The 20,592-nt window shown below is 32.6% G+C and overlaps 2 protein-coding genes across 4 annotated transcripts in view; one reads left to right on the forward strand and one right to left on the reverse strand.

The window, feature by feature from the left end:
• Nucleotides 1-278: 278 nt before the first annotated feature.
• Nucleotides 279-20,592, forward strand: part of LOC125064959 (NAD(+) hydrolase sarm1) — a 79,519-nt gene continuing 59,205 nt past the window's right edge. The window contains exons 1-2 of one of the 3 annotated variants that reach the window (XM_047672301.1): nucleotides 279-830; nucleotides 1,256-1,467. In XM_047672301.1, the coding sequence (XP_047528257.1) occupies nucleotides 302-830; nucleotides 1,256-1,467 (741 nt within the window). In that variant the 5' untranslated portion in view covers nucleotides 279-301. Of the gene's footprint in view, nucleotides 831-1,255; nucleotides 1,468-7,195; nucleotides 7,679-20,592 lie in introns of those variants that run through there. The other 2 variants (XM_047672302.1, XM_047672304.1) reach the window with 2 other exon arrangements.
• LOC125064960 lies at nucleotides 6,191-7,143 on the reverse strand. The gene is made up of 2 exons (XM_047672308.1): nucleotides 6,844-7,143; nucleotides 6,191-6,724 (listed from the first exon to the last, which is right to left on the reverse strand). Exons 1-2 carry the CDS (start codon nucleotides 7,141-7,143, stop codon nucleotides 6,593-6,595), a joined length of 432 nt encoding a protein of 143 aa, XP_047528264.1. The 3' UTR covers nucleotides 6,191-6,592.

Below are 20,592 nucleotides of genomic sequence, written 5' to 3' on the forward strand. Positions count from 1 at the left end.
TTTATGCAAAGCGTGAGTAGTTGATTACCATACGAACTATACAATGACCTGCGTGGGCTAAAATCTTTTAGACTAATCAAATTTCAATGTGGAGCAACAGTGTTTGTAAATCAGTCGTGATCGCCAGTGCTTATCATATTATATATCACCTGGCTGCACCCGGCCTTGCTATTCGATATAGTAATTCAATCATTACGAAGTAGACACGCGCAAGGTACGGTAAAATTACATTCGGACTATTCCCAGACCAGTTGGACGGTGGTTCCATAGAGATAAACACGTCTTAAGTAGTTGTACTGTGATGCGTCGGAAGGAGCTACCTCTAGCTCAAAGCGGTCGAGGCAGAGGTTTAATAGCAACCAGAGCAAATCAACAGCAGCATAGAATGCAAGGCCTTAAAAGTCAACTACCGAGAAGCTACTCCTCACCCGCTCCACAAAATGAGACCAGCCCCCGGAGTAGTCAATGTAAAAGTGCCGTCATGAGAAGTTTTTCGTCACCTGAACCTAAACCGTCGAGTAGCAGACGAAATTCGGAATCATTTTATAGACCAGACTCTCGAGGTTCGAGGAGCGAACTGGATTCTGATTTGGAACATTTTGAACAATTTGAAGATTGTTTAATTGATATTGATGCGGAAGCTGACGAAGCATACGGACATTATCAAGGAAGTCCCGAGAGAGAAAGACCTAAGCGTGTGATCACAACGCTTCTTCCCGGCAGCGGCCTTCAGAAAATTACAATTAGACCAATTTATTCTAACACAGCCCAAGGCCAAACCGTTCAAGAAGCTTGTAAAACGTCGAAAATAGATAAGGCTGAAAATAAAAGTAAGTACATTAACTTTTTAATAATAATTACAATGCTTTTTAAGAAATCGGTTAAGGTTACTAAGCAAAACTCGTTTACTAAACCTACACGAATGAAATAGAATTATAATTTAAATAACTTACGTGGGTAAGTTCATGGATTTTACAAGGTTATTACAGTATTGTAGTGGCGGAAAACAAATAAGACTTTAACGTTAAAATATTTCTATAATTTACATAACAAGGAACAGGTGTTTTAAAAAAATCTGAAATAAAAATTACAGCTTAAGTTCTTACAGAGATATATTTTTTTCTATTATTTATGATTATTTTTCCATTTTTTTCTCAATAATCTTCAATATAATTTAAATCCGTTATGACTAATCTTGTTTTGATTTTAAGATTTATTCGAAATTTGATAATAATTAGTTAATATATTTTTCCAGAAATTTCTCGTCTGAACTTTCGTCCTCTTATCCTGAAAATGCCAACTCCAAATATTCTTCATTCCGAATCAGAGCACTCTATAGGCATCGAGGAGTTGCAATCATCACCACAGCTGGAAATGGAAGTAATGGAACTGAACAGAGAATTTGATAAGGGAGAGGAACACTTAAATAAAGATATCGCAATAGCGGTCGCGGAAAGTGATACTGAGGTTAGTAATTCTATCTTGCCCTTAAGCAGCTAGTAGGTATATTTTCATAACATATATTAAGTTTCTTTTTTTCTGCCTCAATCACGTGTAAGATAATGAACGTATTGGTATGAGACTATGAACAATCTACGCGGAATCTTCCGTAGATCCTTATAAGCTATAATTTTTTTAAATATACTATGGAGTTTTTTAAGTGACAACAAAATAATATTTATTAGAATTAAATAATATCGATCGATTGAAATATTTAAAAAAAAGTTAAATAGTTTTCAAGTTAATAAAATATATGTCTAAGCTACATATTTCTGGAGTCGATATCTGAATGAAAATTTTCAATGTTCGAAAAAATCATAATCAAAATATTATTTGTTAATGTAGGCTCATAAAAGCAGTTTTGAATCGTCATGTTACTGTGTAGAATTAAATTTTAAGCTACTACCGGGTCGGAAAGTAGATTCTACTGAGAATAACCGATGAGAAAATCAGTTACTTTTCCTCCATTTTAATTACTGAGTATGTCAGAAATTTACAATGAAAGTTATATTTGTATATCATGTAGAAATAAAAATAAATTAAGCATACGCTTTTTTATCTTTAATAAAATCTTGTATTAAGTAATATGTCTTATTTATCAATGTTTTCTTGACATGAGTTTTAAATTTTTTAAGTCGCCAAGTTAAAAATAACATTCGAATCTTACTATAGAAACGAATACCGTGCCCCAGGAAGGATGTTACTTTGCGAAGTCGGAAATAATATATTATTAGTTTACTTGATGAAAGTAACCAAAGTATACTAATCGAGAAGTATCAACATCAGTTAGTTGTCTAACTTTTCTAACCGCGTATGCAGTGGAGCTGAGTCTTCCTGTCAGGGACGTCTTATTTTATAACAAACGGAAACGTCTGTTACATTTCTAGTTAGCGGGACTTTGAATGATAAATGAACGAAAAGGTTTATCCTAACACTCACATTAGGTTAGTTTTATCAGCATATTTGATTCTGTGATCTCCATTTTCAATTTTTGTTCTGTTCTAGAGCCTAAATTTCTAGAATAATTTCAGAGTCAAGCTAATTAGTTAGGTCAAAACGCCCACTGACGCGACTGAAATCTCTGGTTCCATGTGATTTGTCATAATTACGTTTATAACGTGAAGTAGCTGTCAGACGAGCGAAATGATCCTCGGTCACGCCAGTCAGAGGTCTACGGAAACTGTAAATCTAGTTAACAAGTGATGTGCTGTTATTAACACCATTTAAGATGACGTATCCAAAGCATAATGTCTTTTTTTTTAAAGTGTAGTTGTTGTGAGTGCGATCTATTTATTAGTGTGATATGTCAAGGTCGAATTTCAATACAACCTTTCAATATGGAACGTATATAATGAAACGTTTCTGTTACGATAGGGAGTGGGTTTACTCATGTGTCTTTTTACATGTAGGTACAGACTTAGCGTGACACTTTATTTTATTTTTTAATTTAAATGTATTTTTTATTATTTCATTATTTACTTGCATGCTAATAGTTACGTTTTTTTATTAATAATTAATTTAATGAATTAAAACATAATTGAATGAAGTTAGACTGCTAAGGCCATTTGACACCGGCAAATTAACGGGTTCCATTTAATTTATCTGTCTTGCAGAACGACGAAAGTTTCTTTTTTTAACAATAAATAATACTGACTGAAAATAATAATATAATTTTAAATAATTCTTTGAATACATGATTCTATTTTCTTTCTGGTATACCTATATTTAAATACTTAATAAATAATTTAAATTATTCTTATATTCAGGATTATAAATAAAATATAAGAAAAAAATACGTGAGGTTTGTTAATTTAATTTCAGTTGACGATCGCCATATATTATGCCATCGGTGAGGCACTATATTCTAGAGTTTTTATTTTCTGCTTTAATTTAATTTTAACCGAACGAACTAGTAGATACTGTGAATGTCCCACTTGGAAACGAAGGCTCCTTGTTGAATAGAAGGATGCGAAATTTTATTCATAAATTTCAATTTTATCGGATCTCCAAAAAAACATAATTGACGACATACCTTGTGTCAACGCTCGTTGGTAACAAAAGATTTCGTGATTACAGTGAATTGTTGTAAAATATTACTAACACAGATTTTTAGCATTAGCATTTAAATTTCCCGCTGCTTGGCTAATGGCCTCCTCTACCTTTGAGAAGAAGGTTTGGAGCATATTCCACCACGCTGCTCCAGTGCGGGTTGGCTGAATTTCGTTGAAATTAGACACATGCAGGTTTCCTCACGATGTTTTCCTTCACCACCGAGCACGAGGTGAATTATAAAAACAAATTAAGCACATGAAAATTCAGTGGTGCCTGCCTGGGTTTGAACCCGAAATCATCGGTTAAGATGCACGCATTGATGTAGTTATTTAATTAATGCTAAATTAAGCATTAAAAAAACACTGTCAATGGCTCGGCCGCAAGCGTCAATTAAGATACACATGAACAAACCTCTGATCTATCTTGGTTCTTTAATAAAAAGATAAGAAAGATAAAAGATAAGGAAAATTCGTATAATTTTCATTATGGCTAAAAATTAACATATGTCTTGATACGAAAACCAGTAACTTGAATGCAGAAAGTTGTTTTTTTCACGTCGCGTCAGTGTGAAAGGCGTCGATACGTTAAAAGTCCGCGTGGCCCGGTTTCCTGGCCATCAAAGGTTGCGACACACGTACCCAAATAACCGAAGTTTAAAATATCTGAAGTCTAAAATTTACAAGTATAATAATGTATTCCTATCAAATTTCAGTCGCCCATGTATTTACTGCGATTAATATATAAACTAAAGAGTTTATTGTTTTGTTTGAATGTGTTAATCTCAGAATACTTCCTACCTTGATAGTAGTTTTTACAAGCTTGCTTGGGTAGGTCATATATTGAACCACCGCGCAGCACTACTTAGTGGTATTGTGTTCCTGTTTAAAGCGTGGGTGAACCAGAGAAACCACAGGGAGATATAATATCTTAGTTCCCAAGTTTGGTGGCGTATTGCTGATGTAAGGCATTGTTAATATTTCTTGCAATACAAATGTCTATGAGCAGTGATGATAAGTACCATCAGAAGGCTCATTTGCCAAAGCCAATTAATCGCTTCCCGCCGTCCGTATGCTTAGAGTATTTAAGCTACTCAACGGTTTTTGATGCGATTTTCATCAACAATTAAATTTATTCAAGGGAAATAAAATATTAGAGAAAAGCCGAGAATTTATATTTCCTGGCAGGACCAAAAAACCTGATATAGACATTTATTGTACCCGTGTGAAACCGGGCCGAGTAGCTAGTATTCTATAAATTACAAAATAACGCAAAGACCTTCTTAATATATTTATAGCTTTCTCGTTGGTTCAGAGACACGCTCGGCAGCTAGTACAGCTGCAATCTCAGATTTTAAATTTTGGGTCGAGTCTGTAAAAAATATTTAGAGCCGTCTTTCTTTAATAAAATTATAAGTAGCCAGAAATTAGGAAGTTGGTAGAGTTACAATGCCTCGTGCCTTGGATATTGATGTGGATTAATTAAAAGTGCACCTGAGTTTGCACAGACCCTTGTGCACTGTAATATCACTACCATAATTGGCGTGTCTCGGTTGAGAACAGTCACCGTGGACGACATTAGTGGGAAATATTTAATGTCTACTACAATGACCCCATTATTAATGGCATTACTTTATAAATTATCCAAGAACATCTCTCAGAGTAGCTACAGCGTGCAAAAGCGGTCAAGTTACATACGCAAAATATTACATAAAAATTGTTGAATAAAAGTTACGCTACGCCCTCAAGAAAGGTCGATCGAATGATGATATAATGTTGAAATATTTAAGGCAGAGTAGATAATTGTTAAAAAACAAATACATATATAAGAAATGGCTTTCCTTCCGTGTATTAAAACAGTATTGTTATTATTGATGTAATTTATTTCCTTATTAATAATACAATTACAAATATTATCGTACGATTAGGAGAAAAAGAAAATACTTTGTAAAATATTTTTTTTTTTCTAAAGTTTATGATAAAAGTGTTGTGAAACGTGGTGTGTATGTGAGTGTGTGTGATTTATTTACTTTTTTAAAAAATATGGTAAGTTTACACTTGTTTATATAGAATAGGCAATCGATATGGCTGCGTCTCTTATCGTTATTGCACTGAGGGTAGTAAAAACGTAATTGCTATTTATCAGTGACCAAGCTAACGCAATATTAATTTCAAGTAGGTGACTACAATGACGTAAACCGAAAAAAAAACATACCAAATTTCGTACACGAATTTATTAATAAAATATAACAAACTCAGGTAGAGTTAGATATTTTTTGATGCTGTAAAATGCATTTTCAAATCCCCTTACGTAAAGCGGGCCTATGTAGAACGGGCAGGTTGCCCATTGCTACCCACTAAGGAAAACGGTCCCCGTCAAATAACAACCCACCCATAATCCCCCTCACTCTCGGAGTTTCGGAGTCGCTTACGTATGCGACATACTTTGCATGTTTTATCACAATTTCTGAACAAATTATAGTGGGTTTTGATTAATGTACCTACAACCCAACACATATATTTTTTAATTACAGTATTTAAAACAGAGTTATCAGCTTACACTATTGTTTGATAAAATTGTTCGAATCCTTTGACAAAAATAATGAAATTCACACAAAATTAAAAACTGTTTTATTTCTTGGAATAATTATATGCATGATTTGAATTTTATTATAGACACGAAACCATAAAACTACTAGTACAGTTATCGAGAATGCGTTTTATTTCTAATGTAGAGCAAAAATTAATTAAATGTGGCTTCAAAATTATGATGGGGCGCGTGCATGACAGGTTCGTGATTAGGATGCTTCGCCACAGACTAATTATAAACAGAGACATTCGCTTGTACACAATAAACAAATATGTATATATATAACTATTTAATACATTCATTGTTTATTAGAATTACATATAGCTAAAGGTTGACTAGAGTATTGATTTAAATATGGTAACGATACTTAATTCGAACTTGCGACACTGATATTATTATCGGAAACTCGAATTATACATCAAAAGAGATTATAATTAAAGTTATTCGGTTTCCTCTAGCGTGGATAACTCAGCGTATTAAATTTACAACTCGATGCATAGCGGAACCACGTGGTCGCGTTACTATATAACAACGATCTGTCATCGCCAGTCTCGGAGCGTCTGATAACGCGCACGGCACGACCGCACTAAAACAAAACATTGCACGTTGTTTACAATGAAAATAAATTGTATAAAATAATAGTTATATTATACGTGCCGAGTTGATACTCTATGCATCGCACGATTTAATTAAATGCATAACAACCGTAAATATCGTGTCGCTATTGGTTACTTCGTCGTTCCCGTGGTAGCTAAACGTAAACATTGCGTGATCGATAACCGTAACGGGTAGCAAGTCGGCCACAGTTGACGAGGAAGGTGTTGAGGTCTCGCTCATTGTTAGACTAAGCCTTCTTGACGGAGCGGTTCGTGACGACGGGTGCCCAGGAGGAATAATGAGTACGCCTTGACCTTGCGGTGCGGGGGCCGAGGCGCGCGATGACGCCAGCGCGGCCGGCACGCGTAAACGTTTTGGCTTTCGGGTGCGATCCTTCGTGGACGCCATCCGCGTAATCGGCGGTCAGCGCGAATCCAAAGTTTGCGTCAAAAATACCGGGGCGGGTGGGCGCCACGACGCCGGGGACTCACGAGCTCATTCCGCGAGCCGGCGCCGACGCCGACGCGCCTCGAACGACCGACCGACCGAGCCCACTCCCGCCGACCGAGCAACCGCGACATGCTCACACCTCGACATGGGTAATGTGCAGTGCTGCGCTAGCGATCGTCTTCACGAAGGCAAGACGCCTAAGAAACCGAAGAACAAGAAGAAAAACAAGAAAAAGCAGAAAGAAAACAGTGAAAAAACTAACGGTGTTGGAGGTGGTAAAGTAAACGAGAGTGTGTATAAAGTACCGAAAGTGGCAGATGACAACTGTGAACGAGCTGCGCTTCAGGCTGCGCAGGCGCAGGCAACACCTGATGATCCCGTGAAAAAGTCCCAGGAATCCTTAAATATGACACAGCCTACCGACACAAATTCTATCAAAAGTGAGACACGAAACGAAACCATGGCAGCGGCGCGGGAACGCTTCTTTGGTCAGGTATATAAATAATAAAGTAATTCTTGCATAATACAGTTACGTTTCAGTGAATAAACTAAAATTATAGACCAAGTTCATTTCAAAGCGATTCAATACACTTATCATAGCGGAACAAATCCAACCGTCTCACAGAGGCCGATCTGTTTTACATCATTTAATGTTGCTCTCTTAACTCATGATAATGACTTTTAAAATATACCTCATATCTTTGTTTTATCTCGAGAGTTTTACCCGACGTCAGCAAAACAGATGTTTGTTACGTATTTAATAAACGATCGCAGTATAAGCTATAAGTACCTATTAAAATATAACGTAGTCTCATGTAATTACGTCGATAAAAGTCGAAAGACATTTGTACATATGCAAATGTCACTGTTTACTTCGGATCGTGTCATTGTTAGTTGAGTCAAGCAACTAGTGAATATTAATATAATCGATTTTATATAATCGATTTTGCATCGAAATATTGATTACTCGACGATTTTTTCCGTTTTTATTCGTGGTTATTAGGATGTTTGTATAGGTTATTGTGTTATTTATTAAGTTGTTAAAATATTTAGTCATTAGACAGGTTTTCCGTGATGATCTAACATGCATTGATTAGTTGTCAAGGATAACATTCTGACCTCTCTTCGTACCTTGAAGTAAATGTCTAAAATTCATACGATCTTCGGTATAAGTTAAGACGTTTATAATTTAAAACGGATTATAAGACTCGGAGTGGAATTTATATTCGTTAATTATTTTTTTTATTATAAAATAGGTTTTATATTTTTTATTGATTCTAAAAACATGTTAATTTTAGTAATATTGTAAACAGAATAACTATAATGAAATTTGTAATCAATAGTGTACAACAATGTCTCTGGAACATATCGGAATCTTCAAAACGGATACTTGATTGATATGTTTACAAATTAACATAGTGGATTGATCTCTTTACGAACATAAGGATGCACTCAGACGTATTGTTTTTTTAAGGCTTAAATAAATATTAACCTTAAAAGTGCGTGAGGAAGTTTCTGATTTAGCGGAATAAGGTAATAACATCTACTCAAATAAAAAACGGTTTGAACAGTTCACGTGCACGTAATTTACTGTTGGATTGTTTAAAGGTCAATTTTTATTTTATTTCTCATTAATTAATAATTAGATTCTTTCGAAGTTATGTCAAAAAATGCTGTATTTCAAACACAGTTGAAGTTACTTTTAAAAAAAATTTCAAATATCAAAAATGGAATTATTTAACAAAACCAATCTAAGGGTTTTTTTTCTTTCAGCATAATAAATTTTCGAGATAATTACTGTAAATTGAATATATTGTCTATAACAATTACATAGTAGAAGCAACGTGGAATAGAGTTCTAAACACGTCAAATATATTTTTATCTATTTATTATTTTCGCGACAATGTCGTAGAAAACAGTTGGCATAGAACAGTGATTGTGTAACAACAGAAAATAGTTATCCTCGCATGTACGAGTGACTATTCAACTATCAATCTTATTTAGCATTGTCAACAAAATCATCCTAAGCGCGTTCACAGAAATATCGAAAATAATATTATCGATTTATTTTACTTTAGTACATCACTATCCATGCGTAATTATCTTGCAAAATCACGAGATACTTTGTTCTAACATTATAAATTCAAAATTAGCCTATTAAAAATTATTCTATGTTACGTCCACGGCTGACTGTTGAATCCATTTTAAGGAAATTTTGTTTGGAGCAATTGATTCATACTATATATAAGTAAGTTTTAAAAAACTTCTAAAAGGATGGAATAGGGCTTGAAAACCCTACTCATTATAAAACTACATGCTATATACGAATCATTGATTATATTAATAGATGTAAAGTCATGAGTAACACGTATATTTATCTAAGAAATCTTCCAAAAAAAGTTAATATAAAATAAACAAGGAAAATAAATTCCCAGTACCAACTAAATGATTATTTTCCGAGTAATTCACAAACACAATTTCGAAAATAGTTCGGGATTGTCATATAAAAATAGTACGTGGGCTGAATCTTTGACATTCGTAAAACGAAGTCACTGGAGAGGAGTTACTCAGTGGTTGAGTCAGCGGGAAAAGTGACCGGCTACCGATTATACTCGTTTTTGGATCAGATCCAGCCGATTCCTGAAATAAACGCGATTCCGAGTTGGTGTGAGATTTTATACTCGAGTGTTTGTTCCGAATTTGTATTATTCGTTTTGTTGCCCTATTGACATAAATGTGTATTGATTTTGAGTACTTTATGGTCTTTCTAATTATTTGATTATTCACATGCATATTTTTAACACGGGCTAAACTTATAATCGAACTAAGATGACCAGACTGTACTCTAAATTGTAATTGTTAACTTTAATTATTGCATGTTAAGTAAACGTATAAATCCTTATGTCAAAAATTATTATTATATCTACACCCTTATTTATATTGAATAGAATAAATATATAATTAATAAATCTTATTTTGTATGTCTCTCGTGAATTATTGAAAACTAATTTAACGTGATACGCTACTTTAATGCATATATTGTTTAAATATAATATACAAAGTGTAAAATCGACTCGAAATCGATCTAGAATATAGTAGGTACTGATATGGTTTAGGAAATTAACAAAACTGACCTCAAAACACATCCTACGTTGATTACGCATTGCTGCATCTGTACTAAATTTTATCTCTTAATCAAATAGTAAGACAGATTATGATGAGCAGAACAAAAAACAAACAATAAAATTTTGAAGTGTTCTGCTTTTGTCGGTTAAATCGAAATGGAACAGCTATTAAACAAATAATATATAATTGTTATTATAATTTAATATGTATTTATTTAAAACAGTATAATTTGAAGTTATTATTTATTCCTGTATATTTTTTATTTCAATAAAATAGTAATATAAAAATGTATGTATTCATTTTTATTATTATAGCTAATAGTTTCTTGATTGATATGTTCTACATAGTATGGCTATACGTTGCATATTTTTTAAGTTTTAAATTTATAATCAGAGATTATTGTCGGTCCGACCGCTTTCCAAGTCAACGTAGCCAAAACGATAACAAAAAAACATAAAAACATTGTATCAAATATTTGTTGATCTCAAAAAGAAAACAGTAACAAAATAAATCTATCTCTTAGATATAAGTCAAAACAAACCAAAATCTATAATAATTAATCGCCTAGACTTTAAAAAGCTTTTTCGTATCGTCATTATCATCACAGAAAGTATTCAAATAAATTGTGAAATTATAAGCGATAATTTTATTTAAAATGGAGTACATTATCGAAATAAATAATACCTATACATATTAACATGAAGTATTTTCTATTATTCAAATTAAATTGTACGCTTTGCAATTGAGACGAGTTAATATAGAGATTTTACGTAAACGCTGCCAGCTGTCAAACTACAAACCGCTACTGAGAAAAGAAAAATTGAATAACTTTTTAATGGCCTAACTTTGAATTCGTGACACGGGATCTTCAGCCTTATCGCTAGCGACATTGACATATATATTTAGTGATAAATAACTAATTTCCATCCGTTGTACATTTAAATTTTAAGATACATATTTCTTCGGATAAAATTCTACGTTCTATTTTTGTAACACTTTGTATCTGTTTGGGAAACTGACGTCATGTGGTAAAGTAAAATGTATTTTACGGATAATAAAGTATATTTCAAATAAAACCACTCTTTAAGAATTTATTACGGCACACGTTTCAAGCCTCTGTATTTAGTTAGATTCGACTATAATTATATTTATTATCCAAAACAATTCGTAGAAAAGGTACCAACGGAATCTGGTATACATTAACCGTTTTACGGATTTATATGTGATTTTGTGATTCACTTAAAAATATAGTCCAATCATTCAACTGTACGTTGAAATGTATGGTGATATCTTTTTAGTAATATTATTTTTTAAAATATCGAATGCTCTGCAGCATAAATATAAGTGTTTTTTTCGCATAGAACAACATATTCTGGTGGATCAATTTTGGTTTGCTTACAGGGCACTTGCAAATAAATAAATAAACACACGAATGCCTTATTTTGAATAATAACAAACCACTTAATAAAGAGGTATTATGTATTTAGCATTAGCAGCCTGTAAATTTTCCCACTGCTGGGCTAAAGGCCTCCTCTCCCTTTGAGGAGAAGGTTTGGAGCATATTCCACCACGCTGCTCCAATGCGGGTTGGCGGAATACACATGTGGCAGAATTTCGTTGAAATTAGACACATGCAGGTTTCCTCACGATGTTTTCCTTCACCGCCGAGCACGAGATGAATTATAAACACAAATTAAGCACATAAAAATTCAGTGGTGCCTGCCTGGGTTTGAACTCGAAATCATCGGTTAAGATGCACGCGTTCTAACCACTGGGCCATCTCGGGTCTTAATAGAATTAATTAATTGGAATAGCCTATACATTATTATGTATAGCCTATTCCAATTTGAAGTAGGAAACAAAATAAACAAACCTTATACCTTATTGCTACTAACTCAGCTATGTTGTGCACTACTAAGAGCTTATAATTAACACATCCTTATTTATAATACAACACTATTTCACTTAAACACTTATTTCCACATTAATTTAACTTCCAAAATTAACGATAACAGTTTCGTCGACGTTCAATACGTTATTTTTTCACAAATCCATAGTGAATATCAAAGATTAATCAAGCTCTCGACCAATGATATCGAGTCAATTTACAGTCAAATGTTGTTTATTTAACTTTTTTCCTGTTATGGGTGTAATAGAGTATATGTATATATTTTTGTCTAAACATTGCAGTAATATACATACATCCTAGTTGTCTCCCGAGGCTCGTGTGTTTTTACCTAACACCTGACCAACTGAAGTTTCAACAAATTCGGTTCAGTGGTTTGCCTGTAAAAGCGTAACAGACAAGAGTTACTTTCGCATTTATTATGTTAGTATAAAGTAGACATATACATAGCATAGTAAATTTCGAAGTATATACATGATTCTGATTGTCCATCTTTATGAAGAAAATTTTAAATAATGTTTAACCTTTTTATTTTGAAGTATTAATTGATAAATAATATATTTAATCAGAAAAGGAAATGTTGACATGCATTACTAATTAAAGAAGGAAATTTCTTTTCAAACTAAATCTATCCAATGATAAAAAAATAGTTTATAATACTCCAAATCTAACAGTTTGCGGTCAACCGCGTTAAATTCTTCAAGATCACGGTTAAATGAATTTAAATTGTCGTAAAATAATCTGTAAATGGATTACCGTTCCGAGTTTACGACCTTCTTTTCTAAGACGTTCAATATAGTCAAGTATTTAAATCGCAATTAAGTTTTTTTCCAAATGCTGGTAGCCACGTAGCTTAAAAAATAATTTAGCCTAGTAAAAATAACATTACATATTGCAATTTATTTTTACTGGTATAATTCATAAAGTACTTCGTATTCTAATTGCAGTTGAAAGATTAATAACTTTTGCAATGTATAGTGTAATAGTTCGATATCTTTATTTTAAAAGGTACGACAAATTGTTATACAAAATTTAAATTCATTTAAATGAAATAGAACTCTGCGTCATAGCGTCGTCTCTATTAAGTAGATTTAGGCCGCCAATATCTACTCGCTCAGTACGGTAGATTGCTTAACAAAACAATACGCTTTGTTTAATCTATATTATTTATATCCTTAGGAATAATTAAATTTTGAAGAGATTTCGAAACCGCTCCATTCAAATCAAAATTAATGTATATCTACTTTATTCAAGTAGGCTTTTACAAGCCCTTTGAATCGTCATTTAACAAACTATTTTAAGTAAAGTAACTACCACCGGATCGAAATGTAGATTCTACCGAGAAGAACCGGCAAGAAACTCAATATTTACTCTTTTTCAACATTTAAACATACAATCGTGTTAGTTAAATACAATTATATATGTATGTTATGTCTCCTGCCTGGAAGTCAACAAGCATTAACTCCACGCTTTTTTATCATCTATATAATCATATATAATCATCATAATATGCCTTCTTTGCCATTTTTTTTTTTACAAACGACTTGAATCTATTAAACGGCAAAGTTAAAAATGTCATTAGTTTCAACAATCGGGTTACACATTCTGCATCACCATTTCGGTCACGGTCTTGGGATTTCAACCAAATATGCAGGACATATTATTTTAGTGCACAAATGTGTACGCAAACACAGATAAACTCTCATAATCCCATGGGACCGGAAAGAGTTGAGGCGCAGGACTAACGGCTTTACATACTTTCCGAGGCACGGGAGTATACACAATTACACAATTGATACATCATAGATGAATAGGAAATAATCGGTTGATAAGGATCAAATTTACTTGTAAGTAGGGCTTTGTGCTAGCCCGTCTGGGTACCACCCACTCTTCGGATATTCTAGCGCTAAACAGCAGTACCCAGTATTGTTGTGTTCCGAATTGAAGGATGAGTCAGCTAGTGTAATTAGAGGCACAAGGGACATAACATCTTCGTTCGTAAGGTTGGCGGCGTATTGGCGATGTAAGGAATGGTTAATATTTTTTTAGCGCCATCGTCTATGAGCGGTGGTCACCACTTTACATCAAGTGCTCACTCATTTGCTTCGTCTACCTATAACATAAAAGAAAAATAAAGAGGAAATTAATAGCGTGAAAGATTCATTCTCAATAAGGCGCTCACAAGAATAATTTTACATGATTATGTTTAATGGAAATCTACCACTGGTTCCAAATGTTGATTCTGCCTAGTTACTGTTTTTACCTATTAAAATAAAGTAATAGTTAATTATATACCATTAAATATTTGTATATGTCCTACATTAAACCTAGAAGCGATTGTTATTTTAATATAAGTAATAAAATAGCTGCGTTATATTCAGCCAAACACCTGTTATGTTACTAAAAGGTTATAATATGTGTAATATTGATATTTAAAAAAACTTAAGTAAATAAAATAAAAAGTAAAAAAAAATCAACAATTTTCCGATTTTGAAATAAACGAAAAACGTTATTTTTATTTTAAGAAATCGAGATATTTGTAAACTTTTAAATCCATAAAAGATTTGAAAATTCCCGGTCCATGATGTTTGCCTACTGACCTTTACAAAGATGTCAAGCACTTCTCGGTAAATAACTTAAATGGATCCGTATTAGTTAATAATAATAAAATTATAATTTATCTTAATATTATTAGTTTAATATTTAGCAGTACAAATTGTGTGAAGTCGAAGCTGATAAGTTGTTTTACAAAATTCTCACCGTACGTAACAAATTGAAGGTCGATTGGTGTGTTAAACGATAATACAAACACACTCAGCACTATGATACTTCACGTTTCGCTAATTTAAATAAGAATTTAGATAATATACCAAACGTTTAATACTCGAGACGCCATATAAGCCTACATATATATAATATATATCTATACAGAAATTGTTTTGACATTTGTAAGGTAATAAAAGTAATAAGGTCCAGTTTGGTCAACCCAGCTTTGGCCTAAGACTATGTTCCTTTGCTGGTTGTTAGATACACACGTGGCAAAATTTTATCCGATGTTTCGTCTCGATGTTTTCCTTTACGATGATGAATTAACACAAATTAATCGTGAAAATTCAGTGGTGACGTATGTTTATATAATATATTTTCACGATAAATTTAACGCGCAGATAAATAAATACCATCATGTATTAGGTATATTAATACGGCTTAAATAAATATATAAAGATTAATTATACTTAAAAATAACTTCTGTTTCATGATTGCGTGGAAGGTGGATCGTGTGTTATTTTAATGTAAACTAATCTTCAATATGTAAATGTAACTGTCTAAGTATTATCTGAGTATGCTTCGGTTTAGTTACATGAAGAAGGATATAATATATAATAATATTCAGATTATTATTAAAATTCATGAAATTGTATTCTAGTGCGCCCAAACAAACACAGTTTGAAAGACAAGGTATAACAAAAAATTTGGTAATTGACCTTAGAATCAAAAATATCACGTTAAATTATATTATTAATGTACTGATATTGTCTCTTTACATAAAGAAAAATCCGTGATAATATAATAATATTGCCAAAAAATCCGTTGATTAGGATATATAAGGATTTAAAATTATTCTAATATTGTAATATTAACTTCCATTAAATATATGTTAGAAAACATATATATTTTCTGACTCATGTTTCGTGACTGATGAATCACTCTAATACAATAAAGAACATATATAATATATCTTAAATATAATCAATATATGTAATATAATAGCTGACATTTGGATAATTCAAAGAAAACACGCTTCATTCAAGCCCAGAAATAAACACTCACTATATTTTCCTAAATCTTTAAACATTTTTTTTCGTTAATAGTAAAAGTACGGTTAGATCCATTAATAAGACTAGTAGTACGAAAGCACAAAGTCTAATTATGTGAGTTGTCACAGAGTCGAGTGATCGACCTAGACGAAGAAGCGGCGGCGGCGGGTCAATGGCGCGTGACGTCATACACAATAAATAAATCCGTTGAAAACACTGACGATATACGCCAAGTATGTAACCGCACCCAAATCTAAAGAACTTTAAGTGTTTTTTTTTTAGATTGAATGTTCTGTGACGTCAGTACTGAGCTTTAGAATTAGGTATGAATCAGATTTGTAATCGTTCACTCTAACTGATAATGATGTTTTCTCGTTCAGAGCGAGGGTTCGATCTATTTTTATGCGATGACGTTTATTATTATAAATGGCTGCGCATGATCAAACACACAATGCATACGATTTACATGAATATTGTAAAACTACAAACACAGTTAAATATCCTTATTTAACAAAGAAATAAACTGCCTTGGTATTATGTACTTTAAAGTAAAACTTTAACATTAAGAAATTATTGCACGAAGATTTTAGCCTAGATTTGAGCACAAATAAAACTCATGAAAGCTCAGTCTCTGGGCCACATACAAAATACAACACTAGTTTTGAAACCTGGACCTTGATAACGCGGAAGAAGAATTTTAAAGTCGCGCCAAAAATACACTACAGACTCCTTGTGCTTGCGATAGAAAGTTCTAGTTTTAAAATATACATAGATTCAGTCCAAAGAAGATAAATAATGCGTATGAAACAATATATTAAAAGAGAAGCAAATCTCAAGGATTTGTAGTCGACATTATGTTCAATTTTATATTTACAAAATCTATGATAATTTATATATAATAATTTTAATACGAACGTATTTTTTCTTATATTTGTAAATTATGTGACCGTTACATTTGAGTCTATTGTTAGTTGAATTCTAACAATTATGTCAAAAATAAACTGATTATTAAATATATATATTATTCATGATAATATAGTTTTTTTTTATTATTTCATAATATATGTTTAAAATAAAAACTAGTTTATACGTTGAGAATTGAAATTTATTGAGCTGTTTAAAAAACCTCACCTAAATTATATTACAAGATATGTTAACACACACACAGTAAAAGTGTAACTACAAATAACACGGTATAAGACATGATAAATGATTAAGAATAATTATATACTAAACCTAAAATTGTCGCTACAAGTTTCAGCCAAACCTTAAAAAAACCAAAAATATATATACAATTGTATTGGAAAAATTATACACCTATATGGAAAATTTTGTCAATTTAAATTATGAAAACAATATATGAAAGTATATAAAATCTTAGATTAGCATTAGCAGCCTGTTAATTTTCCCACTGATGGGCTAAAGGCCTCCTCTCCCTTTGAGGAGAAGGTTTTGTAGCATATTCCACCACGCTGCTCCAATGCGGGTTGGTGGAATACACATGTGGCAGAATTTCGTTAAAATTAGGCACATGCAGGTTTCCTCACGATGTTTTCCTTCACCGCCGAGCACGAGATGAATTATAAACACAAATTAAGCACATGAAAATTCGGTGGTGCTTGCCTGGGTTTGAACCCGAAATCATCGGTTCAGATGCACGCGTTCAAACCGCTGGGCCATCTTCGAGCCATAAAAATCTTAGATAGAGATCTTAAAATACTACACAATCCGCCATTACTTTTAGGAAGCAAGACTCTGTAAGTAGACTGAAACTATGCATTCGAAGAATTATTATTTATGCATTTTAAGAGACAAAAAAGGAGGTTATCAATACGGTTGTGTTTTTTTAATTTTAATAAAACAGTAAGATCGTTTTTTCGACTGAAAATTTTAAGTCGATTATTATTTTGTTAAAATTTCATATATCTAAAGAAAAAAAAACATTTCGATCAAATGGTATTTACAAAGAATAGTGTACTTAATTATTTATTACGTTATTTGACGAAAAGTGTTGTCCAAATTTAATAATTACATACGTATTATTAGGTAACAAGAAATGCTTATTATTATTTTTATTTTATTTCCGAAGTTTACTTTCTTATTTCTCGTTTAGGTAAAGTCAAGCTACGTCTTTAGTAACAACAGACATAAGATATATAACATCTTAGTTACCAGGTTGACGACGTAAGGAATATTTCTTACAGCGCCAATATCTATGGTCGGTGGTAACCATACCATCAGGTGGCTCGTTTTCCTACCTATAACATAAAAATGGGTAATTTTTAATTACCCATTTAAGAAGAATTAAAAATAGATTTAATCGGATCACTACCCTTAGTAGTATAATGTTGCACTCAGCAAAAAATAAACCATGCGATTGCGACTAAAACCCGACTATTTCATTCGAACACAACTAACACATACATCCTAAATTTTGTTGCTTAAATTATACATGACTCACTTTGCTATTTAAAAAAGAGTTCAAAGCTAGATAGGGATAATAACGGGAACGCCCACGATGAAATTCCTAGCTATATATAACCTGCATTAAAACGCACGATGAAAATGAATGACCCACTAATCCTTCACACCACGAATCAGGACAGAAATAATTATTTATTAAAGACTATGTTCTGCTCCACTTTATGAATCGATGTAGTTTAAATAGATAATTTTGATACTTCAATTTAATTTTATTACGTACATAGATCTAGACACGCGGTAGCGTGTCAGCCAAGTTCTAGTAACAGAACTGGCGTGCAGCACCGTGTGTAATATTACACGAACCATTTGGAGCCACTTTTGACCTCCTCATAACTCAAAAACTATTTGACATAAATATGTCAAATTTGGCTCATATATTGAGACTCGCGAGATACATATGTGTTCCAAATTTCATAAACGCATCTCAAATGGTTATTTAGATATTAACGTCTAAAAATCGTCATTTTTATCACTGACTGACCTATAGATCAAAACTATAACCTACTTCCAGGTGACCTAGAAAGTTCAAATTTGGCATGCAGGTAGATAATTAGGCCAATATAAAGGAAAAAATCTGAAACTGGTAATTTTTTATCATTTTATTTTATTTTTTCATTTTATTGGGTCTATAGGAACACTTATATACTTAGTTCCTGTAATAACTGTAATAAAAAAAATGATGTAAGAACCAGCAATCAAAACTTATGACAGCCGGTTTTAATGTGGATTTTAAGGTCTTCACGTGAATATATAACAAGTCGAATACCACCCTTAAGTTTTTTAAATCCAAATATTTCCGTTTTATTACTTATTAGTATAGCCGAGTTTGGTATTTATTACGTTATTAACTAGCATTTAGCGCACATCAATGGTGCAAAATCTATATATATACTTAAAAAAAAAAAAAATAGGCGTTTCGGTACACGGCGCGCGACGTGACGCCGAAGCAGCGGGATAGAAGCGTTGCGATTAAACCTTAACGCGGGCGTGTCTGAGCGAGTGGCAACCGCGCTCATAAGAATTATTTCAATGCCTTCCGATGGAAGCTGCCTAGTCTATTCGACTGCATATTTTTTGTTTGAGTATACTAGTATACAACAATAAAATAGGTTTCGTGAGACTGTAGTAGAGTATGTATATCGTAACAGGAATGATTTAAGTTTGTACTCTAGCGCTACAAACGGGGATCCTTATTGCTTGGAAGAACAGTATCGAGTGAGCATGCTGATGTCAGCAAAGGACTGGTGAATGAGTCCAATGGAAAAATAGAGAAAGTACATTGAGGACGTCGACAACAGCAATAGCGCACGTAAAATAACAATTCAATTTAAACATAATTTAATTTGCGAACTAGAAGTCAAACCATGTTACAGATATTAAGTAATGTACATATATGTTCAAAGGAAACAATTCTCTATTTGCTTAGCATATTCTGCTACTATACATAAATCACAAGGCCTTCGCCTTGACGGTGCTCTTTTCGACATAGGCTCCTCTATATTAAGTAAAGAGCAGGCTTACGTTGGCCTCTCTAGAGTTAAAAACTTAGATGGAGTACATCTTATCAATTTAGGTCCAAGTCAAATCAAGACACAAGAGAGCTCTATTGTAGAGTACAACCGTCTGCGCACATTATACCACCCCTGCTTGGGCAATTCACTCGAACATTTCAGAGGTACCTACAAGAAAAATAAGAACGTATCAAAAAAAAGACAATTATACCCCGTAAACATAAGAAAATAGAATAGCTTAACAAAAACCATTTGGTATTAATTTTGTTATTAATAAGTACCTACTAATAATTTATATACAAAAAGTAGTGATATCCCATCAAAAACATAAATGTAAAAATGAGAGCCAAGTTAAATATTATGATATATACCTTGGTTGTTGTCTTCAACGACAAAAGAAGTGAGATCTAAATTTGTGCCAAGTTAAATAGTCCTTTCTGAAATTTATTTATAACTACATAAAATATCATTTCTTCTTATAACTTGGGGTGATATATTGTTGCCTAAGGTCTGTCTTGGCTAGTTCTCATATACAAATTATATTATAGCCTTCGTAAGTTCT

This window comes from Vanessa atalanta, chromosome 6 (assembly GCF_905147765.1).
Source record: "Vanessa atalanta chromosome 6, ilVanAtal1.2, whole genome shotgun sequence".
Classification (NCBI taxonomy): Eukaryota; Metazoa; Arthropoda; class Insecta; order Lepidoptera; family Nymphalidae; genus Vanessa; species Vanessa atalanta.